General features: G+C 34.2%; 3 protein-coding genes across 3 annotated transcripts; 2 read left to right on the top strand and 1 right to left on the bottom strand.

Annotated features, from left to right (window-relative positions):
- Nucleotides 1-1,536: 1,536 nt before the first annotated feature.
- On the bottom strand, nucleotides 1,537-4,579 carry LOC103950903 (transcription factor BHLH089). The gene is made up of 6 exons (XM_009362150.3): nucleotides 3,851-4,579; nucleotides 3,403-3,603; nucleotides 3,057-3,122; nucleotides 2,743-2,811; nucleotides 2,579-2,650; nucleotides 1,537-2,018 (listed from the first exon to the last, which is right to left on the bottom strand). The coding sequence occupies exons 1-6, from the start codon at nucleotides 4,184-4,186 to the stop codon at nucleotides 1,890-1,892; spliced, it is 873 nt and encodes a 290-aa protein (XP_009360425.2). The 5' UTR covers nucleotides 4,187-4,579; the 3' UTR covers nucleotides 1,537-1,889.
- A 7,797-nt stretch (nucleotides 4,580-12,376) lies between these two features.
- On the top strand, nucleotides 12,377-14,108 carry LOC125471365 (flagellar attachment zone protein 1-like). Its single transcript, XM_048571694.1, has 9 exons — nucleotides 12,377-12,529; nucleotides 12,603-12,647; nucleotides 12,728-12,826; nucleotides 12,952-13,062; nucleotides 13,189-13,363; nucleotides 13,454-13,520; nucleotides 13,644-13,770; nucleotides 13,854-13,913; nucleotides 14,004-14,108. The coding sequence occupies exons 1-9, from the start codon at nucleotides 12,458-12,460 to the stop codon at nucleotides 14,106-14,108; spliced, it is 861 nt and encodes a 286-aa protein (XP_048427651.1). The 5' UTR covers nucleotides 12,377-12,457.
- Nucleotides 14,109-14,368: 260 nt separating this feature from the next.
- Nucleotides 14,369-15,620, top strand: LOC125471246. The gene is made up of 6 exons (XM_048571462.1): nucleotides 14,369-14,438; nucleotides 14,596-14,672; nucleotides 14,892-14,971; nucleotides 15,059-15,142; nucleotides 15,277-15,354; nucleotides 15,459-15,620. Exons 1-5 carry the CDS (start codon nucleotides 14,413-14,415, stop codon nucleotides 15,352-15,354), a joined length of 345 nt encoding a protein of 114 aa, XP_048427419.1. The 5' UTR covers nucleotides 14,369-14,412; the 3' UTR covers nucleotides 15,459-15,620.
- Nucleotides 15,621-18,429: the final 2,809 nt, after the last annotated feature.

Here is an 18,429-nt window from a genome sequence, read left to right as displayed (position 1 = left end):
AGTACTCTCTGCGCGTATGGCGAGATCTGGCATATGGTGACCGGTGGGGAAACAAGAAGAGGGACTGTGACTTGACGCGCGAGTGAGAGCGTGGTGTTTGGAGGGTCAATACTCAAAATCGCAAAGCGGGACCTGGTTCGGATTATACCGGATATATTTCTATGCGGCGTCGTTTGGTTCGCCGTGGGTGAATGTAACGGTCACTGGAGAGTCGAGAGAAGACGCGCGTCGTGGCGGTCTGGGGGCCGTTGACAGACTTTTAAACTGCCTCCTGGACGTTAGATTTTATGGGGCACATTTTAGGATTTAATATCATTTTTAATAAGAAGCTTTAATACCTTTTTTCACCCTTTTTATTTTTGTCTCTATTACACAATTAAATTCTTTTTTTTTTTTTTGTCCCTATTACAATTTTTTTCTTCGAAAGATCGAAATTTATTTAAATTTATATATAAAATGTCACATATGTATCTTTTGCTAAAATATTAAAAAGAAATTCTGAACTTAATTCATCACAGCTAAATCTCTTGTTATACTTAACTCCAACCTAATATTACATTTAGTAAACTTACTATTTAGTATAATTTTCTACTCATGTTCATTTGACTTGACTGAAAATGTCAAGGAAACCATTACGTTGGGTATGGTTATTTTTGTCTACAATTTGTTACGAAAACCTTATCTTAAATTTCATGAAACCTCAATTAAATAAAAGCATTCATTTTTGCATTCGGTTATAAGAAGATTACTGTAGATGTGTTGGTGTTTAACGGTAGTTCGGGAACATACGGGGGTGTTCTTAGAAAAAAATTAATTTTTATAATAATATTATTACTAGCTTATTCTGAGGTTAAACTTACTCTTTTTGTTTAGTATAGATATTATTGTTTGTTAAAAAAAAAAAAAACAATATATAGATAAAAGTGGCGAATCCATGGCACCACTTTTTTACACAGCTTTTGGCACACGTTTTGTGAGGCCCACTCTGAAATGTACTCTTAACAATCTGAACCGTCTTTCTTGCAAAAAATTAGACAAATCCAAAATCATTAAGACATTCATTTGTAGTGAAGAAAATTGACGAATATGATTTTACTTAAAAAAACCCTAAACCCATTATTTAACAGTCAGATGGTTTCAGATTTGATGATTTTTTGTAGACATGATTTTTAAGAAAATACATAAAAATATAAACAGTTCAAATTGTTGAAATACATTACGAAGTGAATTCCATAAAAAAGTATGCCAAAAATTCTGTAAAAAAATAGTGACATTGATCCGTCCCCATAGATAAAAATTGAGATGACCTTAAATAAGAAGTGGGGTTCAAATTGACACTCTTCCCTTTTATTTGTAACGAGGCCAACTTCTTTGTGCAACTCTTGTTTTGTTGGGCTTTGGGCCTAACAAATGTCTCCATTTTCTTTCTTAACAGGCCCAACAAATGTATTTGCATCGAAATGAAGGATGGTAGCTAAAGTTGTAAACTTCATCAAAACATTAAAGCCTAGCAAGAAAATGGACGTCCAGAGAGCAGAGGCTTAATTAATTTTATTTAATTAATGTAGTTTCAGCTTAATAACAAATCATCAATGTTCTAACAACGTTTAAACAAGACGTGGGAGCATAAGAAATATAGAACAAGCATCATTCTTTTACAAGAACGTCACTAATTGCCCCCGGGGTATTCGCTTAGGTATTTATACGGAGAAGAATGTGTATCCTGCTATAGGGATGATATACGATGTTCGAAGTTCGATTTTCCGACACACGAACAGATGGAGATGTTCGTTGATTTAACATAATGCAGTATACTTCTTCGACAGCTACTGAAGGAGGAAGCGTTCCCTTTGCGCTTTTATTCCCAATTTGAAGACGAGTTTTCTAGGCTATGTTGCTCTATCGAAACCACCACCAACCTGCATATGCAACCACTCGGGTGAATTGCCGCGGCTATAATCCCTTGGAGGCTGTGTACCGAAAGCCATTGAAGCAGCATCGAATGTTTGTTGACCGAACTGAAACAATACAAATTGATCCGTTATGAGAATGACAGTTCATAAAATAGAGGAATGAAACAAATCCCACCAACACATCTGAATTTTTCATCTTTTGTTTCTTAACTCATGGATTCCTATTTTAATCGACACGCGTAGCTTCATCAAAGAGAAATGCGTGTGGATCTCAAGATTCTCAACGAAGTTCTGATGAAAGAGTACGAAAACCGTGGTCTTCAAAACACAGAAATGTGGTCTTCCCTCGTTAAAACAGACAACGATGGATAACAACACAGACGCACAACCTCACATCAAGTAAAGAAGTACTTGAGGAACTTTTGGCTGTCCTCTTGCTTCGGTTTTACTTTACCGATTTTCAAATAAGACTAAACATAGAACATCAGCTGACATGTATATGTTCAGCATGATGAATTTCATGTGTGCAATAATACATGGCACATGGAAAAAAGTTGCAAAAAGAAAACAAGAAGGTACTATATAATGAAGCGTTCGAAGAAAGAAAAAAGCGACGTGAAAGTGATTCTAAACTCCAACAACTGCACATAATCTTATGGACTTACCTCTTTAGAAGGAAACGCCTCAATGCCGGGGTTCATTCTTGTATTAACTGCTTCAAGCTTCATCGACAGGAACTGCAACATCCCAAACATTGATAGTGCTCGAGCATAAGTTCACATGTTGAAAAATTCATCGTAAAAATGAAGAAAAACTGCAAGATTCATACCTCAACCTGACGCTGTAGCGATTGGACGTAATTAATTATCTCATCAAGCACCAGTGCTTTTCCAATAACCTGAATCAGATAACATACTGTAATCAGCAGTTTTCTACCATGTTAATCCAAGGCTCAAAAAAAACTCAATAGTACTGATGCAAACTAGGAGATAAATTTACGCAAAAACACGAAAAAATTCAACTCAGTAAAAAATAAAAATTGAAAAAAATCCATGAGGCGATTTCTAACACATTGAGATGCAACTGGGTATTGACTAGTAGATGAATATATGAAAAGTATGGGTACACCATACCGTACCGTACCTTATTACAACCAGGGACCAGATCCTGGAGAATTTTCATCCTCTCGCTTATCTTCTCTCTTCTAGCCTGTCCACCACATATTTCCAAATTTTCATTCAGTACTTATCATTTAATAGCTCAAGAAGATTGTTCGAAAATTCATCAAAAATCGACGATGAAGTAATGTGAACAAAAGGTAATTATTATGGATTATACATGCTTGATTTGTGTCCCGTTTCTCGAATTATATCCCTTAATATAAGTTAGCTGAAAATAACAGCGCTAGAGTTTAATCTCCGGCCTGTAAATTAGAGTAGTTTAAAATATTATTCGAAAATAAAGGACTTGGACAATTGACGTAAATTACTCTTTCTGCAAGACTGTGGCTATCAGTAGCTTGACCCCTTCTAGCTCGGACATGTATGTAGTCCTGCTTAGGCGGATCAGGCGGCTGAGCATTTGGCTCCGCCGGCTTGCCTGAACTGGTTTCCGCTTCGGCTTTCGACTCACGGGCACTCTCATCTCTGCATCTAGGCGATGCTTTAAGCCGTTTCCCATCACAATCACTCTGCCAAAACAAAATTTGGACCAAAAATATGCAGATTTAGAAATTGTTCAATTAAAGAAATGGCCTATTTCCAATCACAGATGTGCAGATTTAGAAATTTCAAATAAAATCATTAGAAATTTCAAAGAAAATCACTTTAGAAAAAACAGTAAACAGAAATAGTTTGCTATAATTAGCAAAAAGCTAATCCGAGTTTAAGCAATTATACAATTGAATTATATATTGAATGAAGGAAAAATATAAATACCGCGCCAATATCGCCACTGCTTTTGGGAGACTCGGCGTCGGCGTCACGCCTTTTCCTCGAGGCACCGCCATGTCCGCCGCCGTGGTTGCCTCGGTGGTCCAAGCTCATCGTATTCGGATCACTATCGGCCAAGACGTCCCGAATCGCGCCCGAGACGTCCCCAAACTGCGCGAAACTCTGCGAGAAGTTCGGCCCCCGCAGCCCCAACGCTCCTCCGGAATCTCCGGCGCTCGCGCCGCTTCCGTTCATCGGGAACTCCCAGATCTCCGAGAGATTAAACGACGTCGCATTGGCGTTAGGGAACGAGCACTCGTTGACGAGCGTCGGCGGATCCATTTTCACACTCCGATACGGTTCAAGTTCGGGTTTGGATTCGGATTAACGTTCGCATTCGCCGGATTCAAATAGTAAGTTCAAACAAATCTCAAAGTCGAAAGGGAGGTCGCAATAAGTAGAGAGATATGTAGAGAGAGAAAGTGTTTGGTGCTGTGCGTGAACTCCTTGGACAGTGGAGGTCGTTGGTGCGCACTGCGCCTACTGCGTACTGGAGAGTTTTACTCTTTCTTTTCTCTTTCCACTGCGCCTCTCCTCGTCTTCCTCCACGCAAAGAACTTGTTTTTTCATCGACAGCGGCCTCGGGAGCTGCGAAACGAAGTCGCTTACGGTGAGAGCTTTTCTCGCAGCCTCCAGCGTTTCTCTGTCCCTTTCTTCTCTCTCACTATTCTTTATGTAAACCTTCACTTCCCTTCTCCACCGTCCGATCAAAGTGCAATCCCAGTCAATCACACTGACGGTGGGGAGACATTGGATCAATAATCACGGTCACGTACACGAATGCATTGTCTTACTGTTGATACTACGATGCCACGTACTCATTGAAACGGAATATTACAATAACCGTGAATCTTAAGCTGTCTCACTATTGTTAGGTTGTTAGTCACGTATTACAATAAAAATGGACGGCGAAATTAAATGTCACTAATGTACGTATTCAAGTTGAGGGATTTTGGTACGAAATTAAAGTGTTGATTTAAATGCTCTAGATGGCTTGTGTTACAATACTCTTACAACTGATGTATGATATTACTAAATAAATTCACGTATTATAAGATGAACTAATCGTTAATATCCACTAATAATGTAATAACTGCATTGAAAAACTTCTTGATGCAGGGAAAATGCGTATCTTTTTAAGAGCAATTTACATATGAGTAAAAACTTTATATAAAGTATTGCATTATTAGATTGAAACACCACTGTGAATAAAAATTTACACATAAGATGTTTTTGTAACTCGTAAAATAACACGTTAATCACAATGTAATCTTGTGAATTTTGTAACCTTCTTAGTAAATCTTGTAGTGTTTTTTTATTTTCAATAATATTTGTAGTGTTATAATCTGTTTGTTCGTTCATCGTTGCGTTTACTCTGATTTTCAACTAGGAGTCAAGCTCCAGTTTTCTCCGGCTACGTCCAAGTATAAGTTCAATGTAGTCTCTTGTTTGAGGTCTCGGGTCACGACATGTTGATTATTATGTGCATGGATTAGGCTTGTTTAATGCTTTATTAACGTAGCTCATGATCCCCTAAAAGGTGGGTTAGTGGGTTTTCTATAGTTTAATCATTGTTATGATTATGATGTGTGTTAAAGGTGTAATTAATATTAAAGAATTGACTAATCTATAATTTTAGATTTGGTTAGAGGAGAATTGGACCAATTTTGGAAGCTTGGGCAGCATGGAGGCCCAGCCTTCGCTGGCCTATCACCATCATCATTGTTTCCCAAAAAGGAAATATAGTTCTTAAAAAATAAAATTAGATGCTTTTTTTTTTTTTTAAATTAATCTCGAACTCAATCTTTAACCAAATATTTACATCAGGAATATCCAATCACAATATTTGATGTAATTGTTTAGTTGTTTTAAATGATAGACGTACGTAGAATTTGAACATAAGAACTTCCTTCAATATCATAAAAATTATGTGTCTCTAGATCAAATGTCCATTTGTAAAGTGTGTCACATATTTTACCAAATGATGTCCCATATTTACCAATTATATACTATAAAACACTTATTAATAATGAGCTTTTGGAAAAGCTTCAAGTGCTTTATGACGATTAACAACGTTTATTATCACATTTGACAAAAAAAATTAAAAGCGTTTCATGTTAAAATTTTCAATTTTTCCTATAAAATTTATCATGTTATAATAACTTATGAGCCAAACATCCCAATTTATCTCAATCGGGTTGAAATTCTATTCCAAACCAACTTTCACAGAGAATTTACCTCTCTAGAGGAAAATAATCAGTAACAGTGACTTTAGCACTCGCCAAAAAAGCTTCCCTTTGCTTTGACTGAAAAAATATCCCTTGTATGCATGATCATGTATAAGGTGCATACATGCACGCGAATGATGATCTTAACCGTTGATGCATGTAACTTATAATTTATTGATATTTAAGATCCTTTTTTGCATACGTGGATGACAATCAGCATCGATCCTTGCACACACAGGCAACTAATGGTAGTATTCTTTTATCCCAATTTAGTATTTGAAATAAAAAATAAGAGGCTTCAAAAAGGCTATTGTACGCATGAGTACCCATAAACAACCGTCATACGGTCAATCTTGCATGCTTGTGAGTTGATATTGGCCGTTTATGCATCTAAAGCTCACAATGCATCAATGATCAAAATCAACGCGTGTGTGACTATCTGTAGCATAAGTAAACGCGTGAATTTGAAGCCAGCTATTGGGTTGTATTACACGTACTTATCATTTAACAACTATTGGGTAAAGAAAAAACTGAAGTACAAAGGTTGTGTCATTGGCCTGACTTAGTTTGGTACATGCAACACTCATTTGTCAAAACTCATCGGACAGTATTGATGGTTATGGGATTGCTTCGAGTACAAGTCGTGCCGAACCTTTGCCTCTTTCTATACCAGTTCTGGTTAGGCACACACAGTCGCCGGAAAGGATATGCTGCCCTTGCTCCAAATAAACACACCTTGGATCAAGAAATTCAACTCGTGCAGTTAATCTATTTCATCATGTGTGCTGATTGCGATACTGGTCCTTTTTTGTCGTCTGTGTTCAATCCGATGCGATTGATATAGCTACCAGCAAAGCCAGGGGAAAAGAGCTTGGTAACTCTGCCTTTCTAAAGATTAAATGTACTTCTGTTGTCGTCATCATCATCAATAATGATATTTCGACACACTGAATTAACATTTACAACTTCGCGTCTGGATTTGTCATGAGTGTAATATTGAGATTGATTGATCGGGAAGGTTTTACTATCATATTATGTGGCATGCATGGTTGTTCTTCATATCGATATCTCTTACAATTATGAATACGTGATAAATGAAGGACTATTTTCAGTGTTTATTGCATAAACATTGTAACATTTTTTATTTAATTTTAGAATTTTGTGTTGCATTTTCTTCTTTTTGAAAACCAAAATACAGAAGTTTATTGTTACATCAAGGAATTAATTCAATTCGGCCTGCCATGTGGGAAAAATACTATAAGAGGGTAAGGAAATCACCATACCACATTTTATGCCAGATGCTTCGGTACTCTGGAATTTCTGTCGACTTTTTTTCTCTTTTGGGTGGATGTAGCAGTATTATACAGTAACTAGACAGACGGTTGGCACCGTACGATGCGATACTACTCTCAAATCTCTGCTTTGTTGTAATTAAAATTCAAATTTCATAAACGATAATTGTATAAAAAGAAGAAGATAAAACTCTTGATAAAAATATCAATTTCTACGTAACTAGGTGATCGTTTAAAAATAACATACCAATTAACGACTCGTATTTAGATCAACAAAGAATTGGATCACCTAACTGGCCTTGGATGATAATTGAAGTGTTTGATAAGTGTAGATGTAAGAACAATTTTATGGAATTAATATGAACTTATAGATTGTCAGTTTTCAATTAAATTTAATCTGATCTGCCCTAATGGTCGGTCCCTACTTAATAATGGATAATGATGGATTTTTCAATGCTGAAAAAAGTAGTTGTTTGGGGCTTATTACCAGCCGGTGTTCTTAATGGAGGAGGATTCTCTCCCACCTCCTAATCTTTCTCTCATTGTCTCATCTCCTATTTAAATCACGTCAACATTTTATATATATATTTTTTTATAAAGACAATAAGACAAAAAATAATGTGTGAGAGAAGAAGAGAGAAGGGGATGAGAATAGAAAGGAAGAAAATCCTACCCTGTTCTTAATTGGTGAGTGATAATAAATTATGGAAAAAGAAAAATTTGATGAGATTTGACAAATTGCATGCATAAAGCATGTGTTTTACATGATACAATCTTTAGGCATGTTTGAGATTAATTTCATAAGATGCATTTTTTTCTTTCATAAAACGCTTTAACTAGAAGCACAACAAGTTTTTATATATATAATATTTAAGTACTTTATAACTCATAAACATTTAAAACTTCTTAAAAGCCAAAAGCGTTATTGGTTAAAGCATATTTTTTCGGTTCCAAATTGTTTGTTGAAATTATCAATGAGACGAACTAGCAATGGCTAAGCAATTTGTAGTTTATATGAGCATTTGCAATTACACTACTTAGTATTATGATCTAGGGTATTCTTCTTCATTAGTAAATGAGAGGTCTTAGGTTTTTTTTTTTTTGCCGAAGGCAAATTTGAACTACATTGTTATGGCTCGCCCATTGTAAGGTTTAGCTTATTCTCTCACCCCTTAGTTAGATAATATCGCTTGTTAAAAAAAAAAATTATTTGTTGAAAATATTCTTAATTGAAAATGCTCATACAAACTTCGAATTGCTTAGCCATTGCTAGTTTGTCTCATAGATATCCTTTAATTTATTACATGGTCCCATAATGTCTAAGCAATTCATAGTTTATAAGAGCATATGCAACTAAGAATTTTTTCAACAAACAATTTTAGAGGAATAAAAATGCTTTCATAAAATCAATAACGCTTTTGGTAATATTTTAAGAATTTTAAAATGATTATGGGTAATATGAGTACTTAAATATTTTGTAAAAAAAATTATTCTGCTTTTAGTTAAAGCGTGTTATGAAAAAAATGCATCTTATGAGATCAATCTCAAACATAAGTCACATAAAACGCATGCTTTATGGATGCAATTTGTCAAATTTCATCGAGTTTTCCTTTTTCCAAAATCAAGATTTTGGAATGAAAATATATTTTGAATAACATGAAGATGATAGTTTGTTGTTATGGTAAAGGAAACAAAAGAAAAATTTAACAAATTTATTTATTTTTAAATTGAAAATGAAGGATCGGTAATAATGTAGCGATTATTATGGGTAAATGTCGCTCTAACGCTAGCAACGTCCCTCCAAATGATTGTTGCTAGAATGGTACCGAACCTCTTGGCTTAGTGTCGCTATCTTTCTAACGACATACTCTAAATAAAATCGCTATCTTCTTACCGATCCTTCATTTTCAAATTTTTAATTAATTTTTGATAAAATTTTCTCTGGTTTTCCATACCATAACAACAAATTATCACTGTTCATTTTCTTCAAAATGTATTTTCTGTGCAAAATCTTAATTATGGGAAAAGGAAAAATTGATGAAATTTGACAAGTTCCATGCATAAAGCATGTGTTACAATCTTAGGGTATGTTTGGGAATTTGATTTAGTTTTTTGAAAGCGTTTTTATTCGTTCCAAATTGTTTGTTGAAAATATTCTTACGAAATGTATAAACGTTGCTAGGTCTTCTCATAGATATCCTTGGTCCAGTCTTATGCTGATAAATGCTTTTTGGGCTTCTTATTGTAAACATGTAAAAGTTTCTATTAGAAATCAAAGTATTTCTTGAAAATCTACTTGAAACACTTAATAAGTGATTTTCAGAAAGCACTTCTACCACCGACAACTGTTTTCAGGTGTTATGCCAAACGTAGTTCTTTCTTGGTCAAAAGTAACAATAAACACTTTTAGATTGTATAAAATACTTTTGACAATTTCATAAACAATCTTAACACGCCCTTGTATCATTTTGGTAATCGGTTCATTAAGGGTAGGAAAAATTTCTCTTGACATCAACAAAAAAGAGAAAAATTAATCTGTGCTATGTAACATTAAATGCTACAACTATTGAATGACCTAAATTGATTTGAATTTTTACTTTTATTTTTATACCTTGAATTCACACTGTCCAATTCTTGTACGATAGAATTGAATTCTTTAAAAAAGAAAAAATGAAAAAAAAAAAAAAACAAGAGAATAAAACAGCTCGTGCTTAGCTGCACTACATTAACAATTTGGACTTTAGTTGGTTGAGGGCATACATGATACATATCACAGTTGCAGTGTCGTCTGGAATGAAAGTACATAAACTGGAGTCCTGAATTCGACCATATTTTTTTAAGCCCACTGAAATGATGTGTGGCCCACGAGACACCTGGCTAATAATAATTGGAAGATAGATAGTAGGTAGTGGGGAAATGAAGTAGGATTATCTACCTTATCTTTTTTTCTCACCTTCTATTTAAATGGTAACGGTTAAACTACGTCAACATCTTATATTAATTTTTTTTTATAGAAAGAGAAAGACAAAATAAAGAATGTGAGAGGAGGAGATTGAAGGAAATGGAAAGAGAATGGGAGTGAATCCTAGTCCTGAGGAAATTGGACATATCTCACTTTTTGGAGCCAATGAGTAGACAATTCGGATCACTGAAATTAAATCTGATGGTTTCTATTAATTCATTTAGCTGACCACCTTACGTAAACTAAGAATTTAGCTTTTTCTTTCATACAAACGAAATGCTCGAATTTCTTGATCCTTAGATTCCGATACTAACATCTGAACAGGATCCAAATTCGGAAGAATTAGGATCCAAAATATCCAGTCCAATTGGTAACCCTTTTTATCCACCAATTAAAAAAACATGCATATTTTCTAGATTCTTATGAATTATTAATTTTGTGTTTGAAATGAGAGCTGTAAATCCTGCTTATTTGAAAGATAAATTAAATCAAATGGAGGAATGCCAGACAGCCCAACTGGAGAAGCAGATGGGGAACATATGTGATAAGTTTTTGAATTCTTCTCTCAACATGTTTTCATCATCTTTGCGACCCTATTTGGACACTAATTTCAGACACAACTGTCAAACGTGTCCAGTATTTTATCTGGTGCTAGGTAGCTGTACACTACGTAAACATTCAAAGCAGTCGACGATAAGATTAATTGGCCAAATTGATCGAGGGTTGAAAGTATAAACATTCAAATCACCCAATCCATTTTCTGCAAAAAAATCATTCAATTTCAAAATCTTTTAGTCATCCGTACATGTTAAGACAATTAACGATTTTGGTATCAAGTAGCATCCCTATAAGCGGTCAATTTGTTTTATGCATCTGAATGACTAAAAAATTTTCGAGATGAATAATTTTTTTACATATGTAATCTTTAGATGATAATAAAGAGTGAATAATTTCAATTATTTATCAAGTAAGTTTGCCATGAAAGATGCATGCATTATTATTATTTTTGTAATAATTATCTAGATATCTAAATATTAATAAAATTTTCATTGTCGACTAAAAGCCCATGAAATTATCATCCTAACCCTCTAAGTAAAACTGAACATAAATAGGAAATGTGGATAATAATGTAATTTCACACAACCAACACTTTGCATATTTATTTATTTATTTATTTCAATACCTCGCCTACACGGCTACACGTGATTCTAACACAATTTTAATTAAAAAATAAATAAAAGAGTAAATTGTAGCAATAATCCATCAACTAAAAATCTATTACCATTGATCCCTCAACTCATCAAATCGTGCATCTATGATCATTTTGTCAACTCCGTTAAAACTTCTGTCAAATGAGTTATGTGTTATGCACGTGAGGCTAAATCAAGAAGCAAATATGAAAAATTGTATCAATGGTCCCTCAACTTTAATTCAACTAAAGAAATGGTACTTCAACTTTAATCCAATTGGAGCAATGATCTCTTAATTTTAACACAATTGTAGCAGTGGTCATTCCAACATAACTCATTTTGATAGAATTTTAACGGAATTGACGAAAGGGACCATAGCTACATGTTTTGATGAGTTGAGAGACCAATGGTAAGAGATTTTTAGTTGAGAGACCATTGCTCCAATTTGATTAAAGTTGAAAGACAATTACTACAATTTACTCACCAAAAGCAAAGCTCTCTCCCCACTCTTCCCATCCCACGGTCTCTCTCCCTCACTTCCTCTCTCCTTCCATTTAAAAAACAAAAATACAAAATTATGACACACATTGACATTTGTGTGTGGCCATATGTTGGTTTAATATATAAAAGAAGAGAGAGTTCACACTTCAACCAATTTTTCAATAAGGTAATTAATTAAAACTTGGATTATTTTTAACAGTTAGATGATTTTTAAAAGTTAAATTTCGCGTCATTTGAGAGGTAAAACGAAAAAACCGTAAAAAAAAAAAAAAAAAGACGCGAAATTCCAGTGGCGGGAAAATCAAATGCGAATTAAAAGCGGTGAAGGCCATTTTTCCGGCGGCCATCCAAACAATTTTATTATTTTACACTAGACGGAAATGGAGTTGCTGAAATTCTCCAAATTCAAGCTCCAGCTTCAAACTCTGATCTCCGAAGTCCGAGAACTCCGAGTAAGATTTCTCATCGCCGCCACCTCCATTATCTCCCTTTCCCTCACCATTCTTTGTGAATTCACACTTTCAGGAAAGGGAACGCTCCGCCGCCGAACAGCTCCGTCTTCTTATTCAGGTTTCCCTTTAAAATCAATCGCTGCTCTCCGATTGCAATTTGAGTTTACTTGTTCGTATTGACGGAGTGTTTGGATGCAGAAACAAAAGCAAACCGAGGAAGAATGCGGCAGAAAGTTGCAGGAATTGCTGGCGGAATTGGCTTCCTCCAATGAGCTGCGACAGAAACTCGAAAGAGAGGTTTGTCGGATTATGTAATTGTTTATGTTTGCGGTGAAGGTGTTTGTTGAAATGCTTGTTAGAGATCACAGCCAAATTTGGTTTTAATTGAGCTGTTTTTTGTTTTTCGAATCTTGTTCTTGCAGGTGAGTTACCTTCAGAGTGACAATTCTATGCTAGAGAACAGGCAAAAGGAGTTGAAGGGAACGATTCATAACCTACTCCAGTCCAGGGAATATTTCGTCAACACTTGTCAGGTTCGTTGGAATTATGACATCGAGAGATTACCATGCAATGTTGTCAGTGTTTTTTGATCCCACGATGAATTTGTATCGAACCTATTTAACCGAAATATGACTCACTGGTGTCAGGTTCATGTTTAGGAATCCACTTGTGAAATGAAACGCTTGATTCAATGCAGGGACAGAAAGCTTGCTTTCCTATCTGAGAAGATAAAATCTCATCTTTTGCTATTCGATTCAATAGAAAAGGAGGCAATTTTGGTAAAGAAAGTCGTGGATAATGTGCAACGCGTTGTTAGTGAGAAAGAGGAAGTAGGCAAGCAACATTTTAAATTTTTACTGTATGCTTATATTCCATTTGAAGTTGCAGCGTCAGATCCCTCCTAACTCACTGCTTTGTTCACAGTGGCAGGCTTAAAGAGCAAATTGGATACTGTTTCCACATTAGAGAAAGTATTTATTGGTAACTCCAAGTTATCATTATATATCAATTCTTCGATGTTGTAAATTACGTTATTAAATTGTTGAAGGAAAGGTTAAATTTGAAACCACTAATAATTTATTGACCATGTACTAATTTATGCGGAAAAGATCAGTGACCTGGAAAACAAACTAAAAAATTATGAAGACGAGACTCGGAGAAAGGATAAAGCCATCTCAGAACTAGAAGCTCAGATGGAGGCAGCAAAAATTTGTAATACAAGCCACACACAAATAGAAGATATATCCATGCATCAGAGATTCATTTGTTCGATTGATTCGTAAAACTAGTCTACTGTTTTAGCCAAAAATTTTCTCATCCTTACCTTCAGAAAGTTATATCAGCAAAGGATGCGGTCATACAGAATTTGATTTCAGAAAAACAGGTCTAAATTTCATATTGTTTTTGTTTTTGTTTAGACCTTACCAAGTTCTGCTATTGACTTCTAAACTTACTTGATGAACTCCATGATCAGGCATTGCATTTTGAAGTTGGAAGTTTGGGGATTATCTTAAGGAGGATTCAAGACACTGTTAAAAGTATGAATGAAGAGGTAGAAAAAGTTTCAGTTTGGTTTTAAAAGTTTCAGTTTAGGTTTAACCTGCCATGCTTTCACTCAATGAATTCACATTCAAAGTTTTATTGAACGCCACATTTCCAATTGGTCAATTAACAATTTAACATATAATGTATATGGATACATGGTGTGATTTCTTAAGTTTTATGGTTTTGCCTCTTGTGATGCATTTAGAACTTTCCCCAACATCTTCTGATTGATCTTCCAGTGAAGACACTCATTGCTTCCTTGTGGGAACTGTCGTCAATTTATTTTTCAGGACAAAGGGGTATTTTCCTCAATTCTGGAACACCAAGGAGGATGCAATATGATTTTGACAAAGGAAGATAATAGGTAGTGCTCATACTCTTACCATCTATGCATAAGTTGTAGAAAACAGGAATGCTTGATTGCAGAGATACGTTCTTATCAGAGATCATAAACAAATGCAATGATGCACAGTGGGTGGTTTTTCATTAATTTTTACTTAACATTGTTATTAACTTTCCAGGATTGAAGATGCAGTCCAGAAATATACAGGAAAATCTCAAGAAAAGGCTTACGGGTCTGGCGATGGAAGAAATACAGGTTTGTCATGAAAACCTTTCTGCTTCTAGAACCTCATGTATCAGAAAATGATACACTCACTGTGAGTGAAGATGTTGTCTCACTTCAAATACCATGTTCGATGCAAACAATTTTGCTTCCGAGGGTTGCTTTACTTCACTTATTCTTTCTAAGAGAAAGAAAGTTGAGAGTTGAAGTATACATGTACTCCACTTATATGGACATTTCAAAAACTTGCAGCTTCACATCTATCTCAAAAGTGCAAGTCAGCTGGGAACAACTTACAAGAGAACAATAACTTGGACTCATGCGTGTCAGAGGCAAGTGAATTTTACTGGTTGTAAATTGAAAAACTCATCGATTGGTCATTCTGCATTGAATAATCTTGTTTAACATTGCACTGGCAGTTTAACTGTTGTTCCCCACAGTCGGCTTCCTCAAAACCTCAATTGGAAGCTACTGTTCTAAGTATCTCAGTAAGTGATAGAAAGGTACGGAGTTGACCTACAATCTGTTTTCTCAGTGAAACTTGTGATAATTAGTAATCTTGTCTAATTCTTCTAATGCATTAGCAATCAGCTCAAACGGATTGATCGATTTCTTTCTTGCGTAATCTAATGGTCAGGATAATTGCACAATATCAATGCGTATAGATTCAGAGTGCTCAACAACCCAAGATGAAGCCTCACATGCTCCGAATTAGGTTCGTCTAGACTCCCACCTTATCATTTTAACCATTTGATTAAAGTTTACAAGCATATAAGTAGGAGGATGCAAGAGACTAAAGCATAATCTTAAAATCTCAAGGATTACCAAGATTTGGGAGTTGCAATTGGAGCATGCTGTATATTGTTCTGCTCACACTGATCCTTCCACCACACAGCTTCTTCAGCAAATAGGTAAATTTTATATAACCATCTTGGGAGAGAAACTTAGGTAGGCCCTGAACTCGTGTCGGGCACTCCTCAAGTTTTTCTCCCAACGTCGACGCGTTTTCTTCTTAAAATGTTCATGTTGTAGATGTAGAACAGGTTGGACCATGGTGGCTTCAGCCCACCTTGATTAATTTTTGGGCTGACCATGCAATGTCAAGTGCTTCAACTATTTCTTCTTTAGTTTTTTTTCTTTCCATTTTTTATATATATATTTTTATATTATTATTAGTTTCAAATTCAAATCCTAATCTATGAGCTCAGCGATACTATTATAAAATCCAAGCCTAGGAAGTTATATATTTTAAACTCCAGTTGTCTGGTTTTCCTTGGAGACAACAATGTTAAGTTGAATTTGATGACCATTGTCACAAAATTCATTAGGGATACCCAACCTTACAAATTGTGACTAAGAGCATGTTAATATGTACACATCAGCTATAATAGTAAAAAAAAACATACTAATATTCTCCAACTGAAGTGCCAAATCATATGTGGCAATGACATGAATTGGCATCAAAAGAGGTTGCTGTCAAATTTGACAGCAACTTCAAATGTTTTTTTTATTAATTATTAAATGTATTTTATTAAATTTTAATTAGTTTAATCATTTTTTATAATTAATGTTGAGCTGACCGATGTAATTATCCTACTTTTTTCTCCTTTTCAATCTAGGAAGGTAAACAGATTATTGATTAAACTTTAAATGTTTTTTATTAAATTTTAATTAATTTAATAATTTATTTTATAAAATAATAATTTAATAATTTAATTTGACATATCATTTGAAGAACAAAACTTTAAAAGATGTCAAAGTGACACATAAGTTGTCAAAATTTAAATTTTATGTTCAAAATTTGAAATCTCCTTTGGAAATGGTCTAAGACGTTAAGGTGATGATATCGAAGATACCAAAAATTCATGTAGTAGAGCAAATAATTCATTTTTAAAGAGGACTTACATGTAACTAAGATGTTAGAGTGATGTTATTACAAATTAATTGCATGCTGTTACGTGTACATATTAAAGTATATAATTATCCGTGATAAACTTAAATATTGCTACGTTAAAATTGCATTTAGGTTTCTCGTCCTCCCTCCGAAGGTATTAGTAAATCATATGTTGATGAAATGATGGGTTCATGTTCATGGGCGATGTATGAAGTGTGAAGATTATTGGATCGGTGTTTGTAATAAGACGTACAGAAAGTAAAACCTAGATGCAACATAAGTTGTTGTTATGGTAAAGGAAACAAAAGAAAAATTTAACAAATTTATTTATTTTTAAATTGAAAATGAAGGATCGGTAATAATTTAGCGATTGTCACGGTCGGAGGTCGCTTTAACGCTAGCAACGTCCCTGCAATTGATTGTTGCTAGAATCATACCGAACCTCTCGGCGTATCTTCGCTATCTTTCTAACGATATACTCTTATTAAAATCGCTATCTTCTTACCGATCCTTCATTTTCAAATTTTTAATTAATTTTTGATAAAATTTTCTCTGGTTTTCCATACCATAACAACAAATTATCACTGTTCATGTTATTCAAAATGTATTTTCTGTGCAAAATCTTAATTATGGGAAAAGGAAAAATTGATGAAATTTGACAAGTTCCATGCATAAAGCATGTGTTACAATCTTAGGGTATGTTTGGGAATTTGATTTAGTTTTTTGAAAGCGTTTTTATTCGTTCCAAATTTTTTGTTGAAAATATTCTTACGAAATGTATAAACGTTGCTAGGTCTTCTCATAGATGTCCTTGGTCCAGTCTTATGCTGATAAATGCTTTTTGGGCTTCTTATTGTAAACATGTAAAAGTTTCTATTAGAAATCAAAGTATTTCTTGAAAATCTATTTGAAACACTTAATAAGTGATTTTTCAGAAAGCACTTCTACCACCGACAACTGTTTTCAGGTGTTATGCCAAACGTAGTTCTTTCTTGGTCAAAAGTAACAAGAAACACTTTTAGATTGTACAAAATACTTTTGACAATTTCATAAACAATCTTAACACACCCTTGTATCATTTTGGTAATCGGTTCATTAAGGGTAAGAAAAATTTCTCTTGACATTAACAAAAGGGAGAAAAATTAATCTGTGCTATGAAACATTAAATGCTACAACTATTGAATGACCTAAATTGATTTGAATTTTTACTTTTATTGTTATACCTTGAATTCACACTGTCCAATTCTTGTACGATAGTATTGAATTCTTTAAAAAAAGAAATGAAAAAAAATGAAAAAAATGAAAAAAAAAGAAGAAAACAGCTCGTGCTTAGCTGCACTACATTAACGTTTTTTCATCATCTTTGCGACCCTATTTGGACACTAATTTCAGACACAACTGTCAAATGTGTCCAGTATTTTATCTGGTGCTAGGTAGCTGTGCACTACAAAAACATTCAAAGCAGTCGACGATAAGATTAATTGGCCAAATTGATCGAGGGTTGAGAGTATAAACATTCAAATTACCCAATCCATTTTCTGCAAAAAAATCATTCAATTTCAAAATCTTTTAGTCATCCGTACATGTTAAGACAATTAACGATTTTGGTATCAAGTAGCATCCCTATAATGAGCGGTCAATTTGTTTTATGCATCTGAATGACTAAAAAATTTTCGAGGTGAATAATTTTTTACATATGTAATCTTTAGATGATAATAAAGAGTAAATAATTTCGATTATTTATCAAGTAAGTTTGCCATGAAAGATGCATGCATTATTATTATTTTTGTAATAATTATCTAGATATCTAAATATTAATAAAATTTTCATTGTCGACTAAAAGCCCATGAAATTATCATCCTAACCCTCTAAGTAAAATTGAACATAAATAGGAAC

The sequence above is a fragment of a genome, unplaced genomic scaffold (genome assembly GCF_019419815.1).
Source record: "Pyrus x bretschneideri cultivar Hongxiangsu unplaced genomic scaffold, Pyrus_bretschneideri_v1 Contig6, whole genome shotgun sequence".
Taxonomy (NCBI): domain Eukaryota; kingdom Viridiplantae; phylum Streptophyta; class Magnoliopsida; order Rosales; family Rosaceae; genus Pyrus; species Pyrus x bretschneideri.
This window is presented reverse-complemented; position numbering and strand designations above follow the sequence as displayed.

Bases quoted from the DNA above. Each gene is read 5' to 3' on its own strand.
- LOC103950903 (XM_009362150.3), bottom strand. From the start codon at position 4,186: ATGGATCCGCCGACGCTCGTCAACGAGTGCTCGTTCCCTAACGCCAAT. The intron at 3,123-3,402 runs GTAATTTACGTC...TGTGGTGGACAG, and splicing joins GCCACAGTCTTGCAGAAAGA to GCTAGAAGAGAGAAGATAAG. The intron at 2,019-2,578 runs GTAAGTCCATAA...GTATTGTTTCAG, and splicing joins AGGCGTTTCCTTCTAAAGAG to TTCGGTCAACAAACATTCGA.
- LOC125471365 (XM_048571694.1), top strand. From the start codon at position 12,458: ATGGAGTTGCTGAAATTCTCCAAATTCAAGCTCCAGCTTCAAACTCTG. The intron at 12,530-12,602 runs GTAAGATTTCTC...TCACACTTTCAG, and splicing joins CCGAAGTCCGAGAACTCCGA to GAAAGGGAACGCTCCGCCGC. The intron at 12,827-12,951 runs GTTTGTCGGATT...TTGTTCTTGCAG, and splicing joins GACAGAAACTCGAAAGAGAG to GTGAGTTACCTTCAGAGTGA.
- LOC125471246 (XM_048571462.1), top strand. From the start codon at position 14,413: ATGATTTTGACAAAGGAAGATAATAG. The intron at 14,439-14,595 runs GTAGTGCTCATA...TTAACTTTCCAG, and splicing joins TTGACAAAGGAAGATAATAG to GATTGAAGATGCAGTCCAGA. The intron at 14,972-15,058 runs GCAAGTGAATTT...TTGCACTGGCAG, and splicing joins TGGACTCATGCGTGTCAGAG to TTTAACTGTTGTTCCCCACA.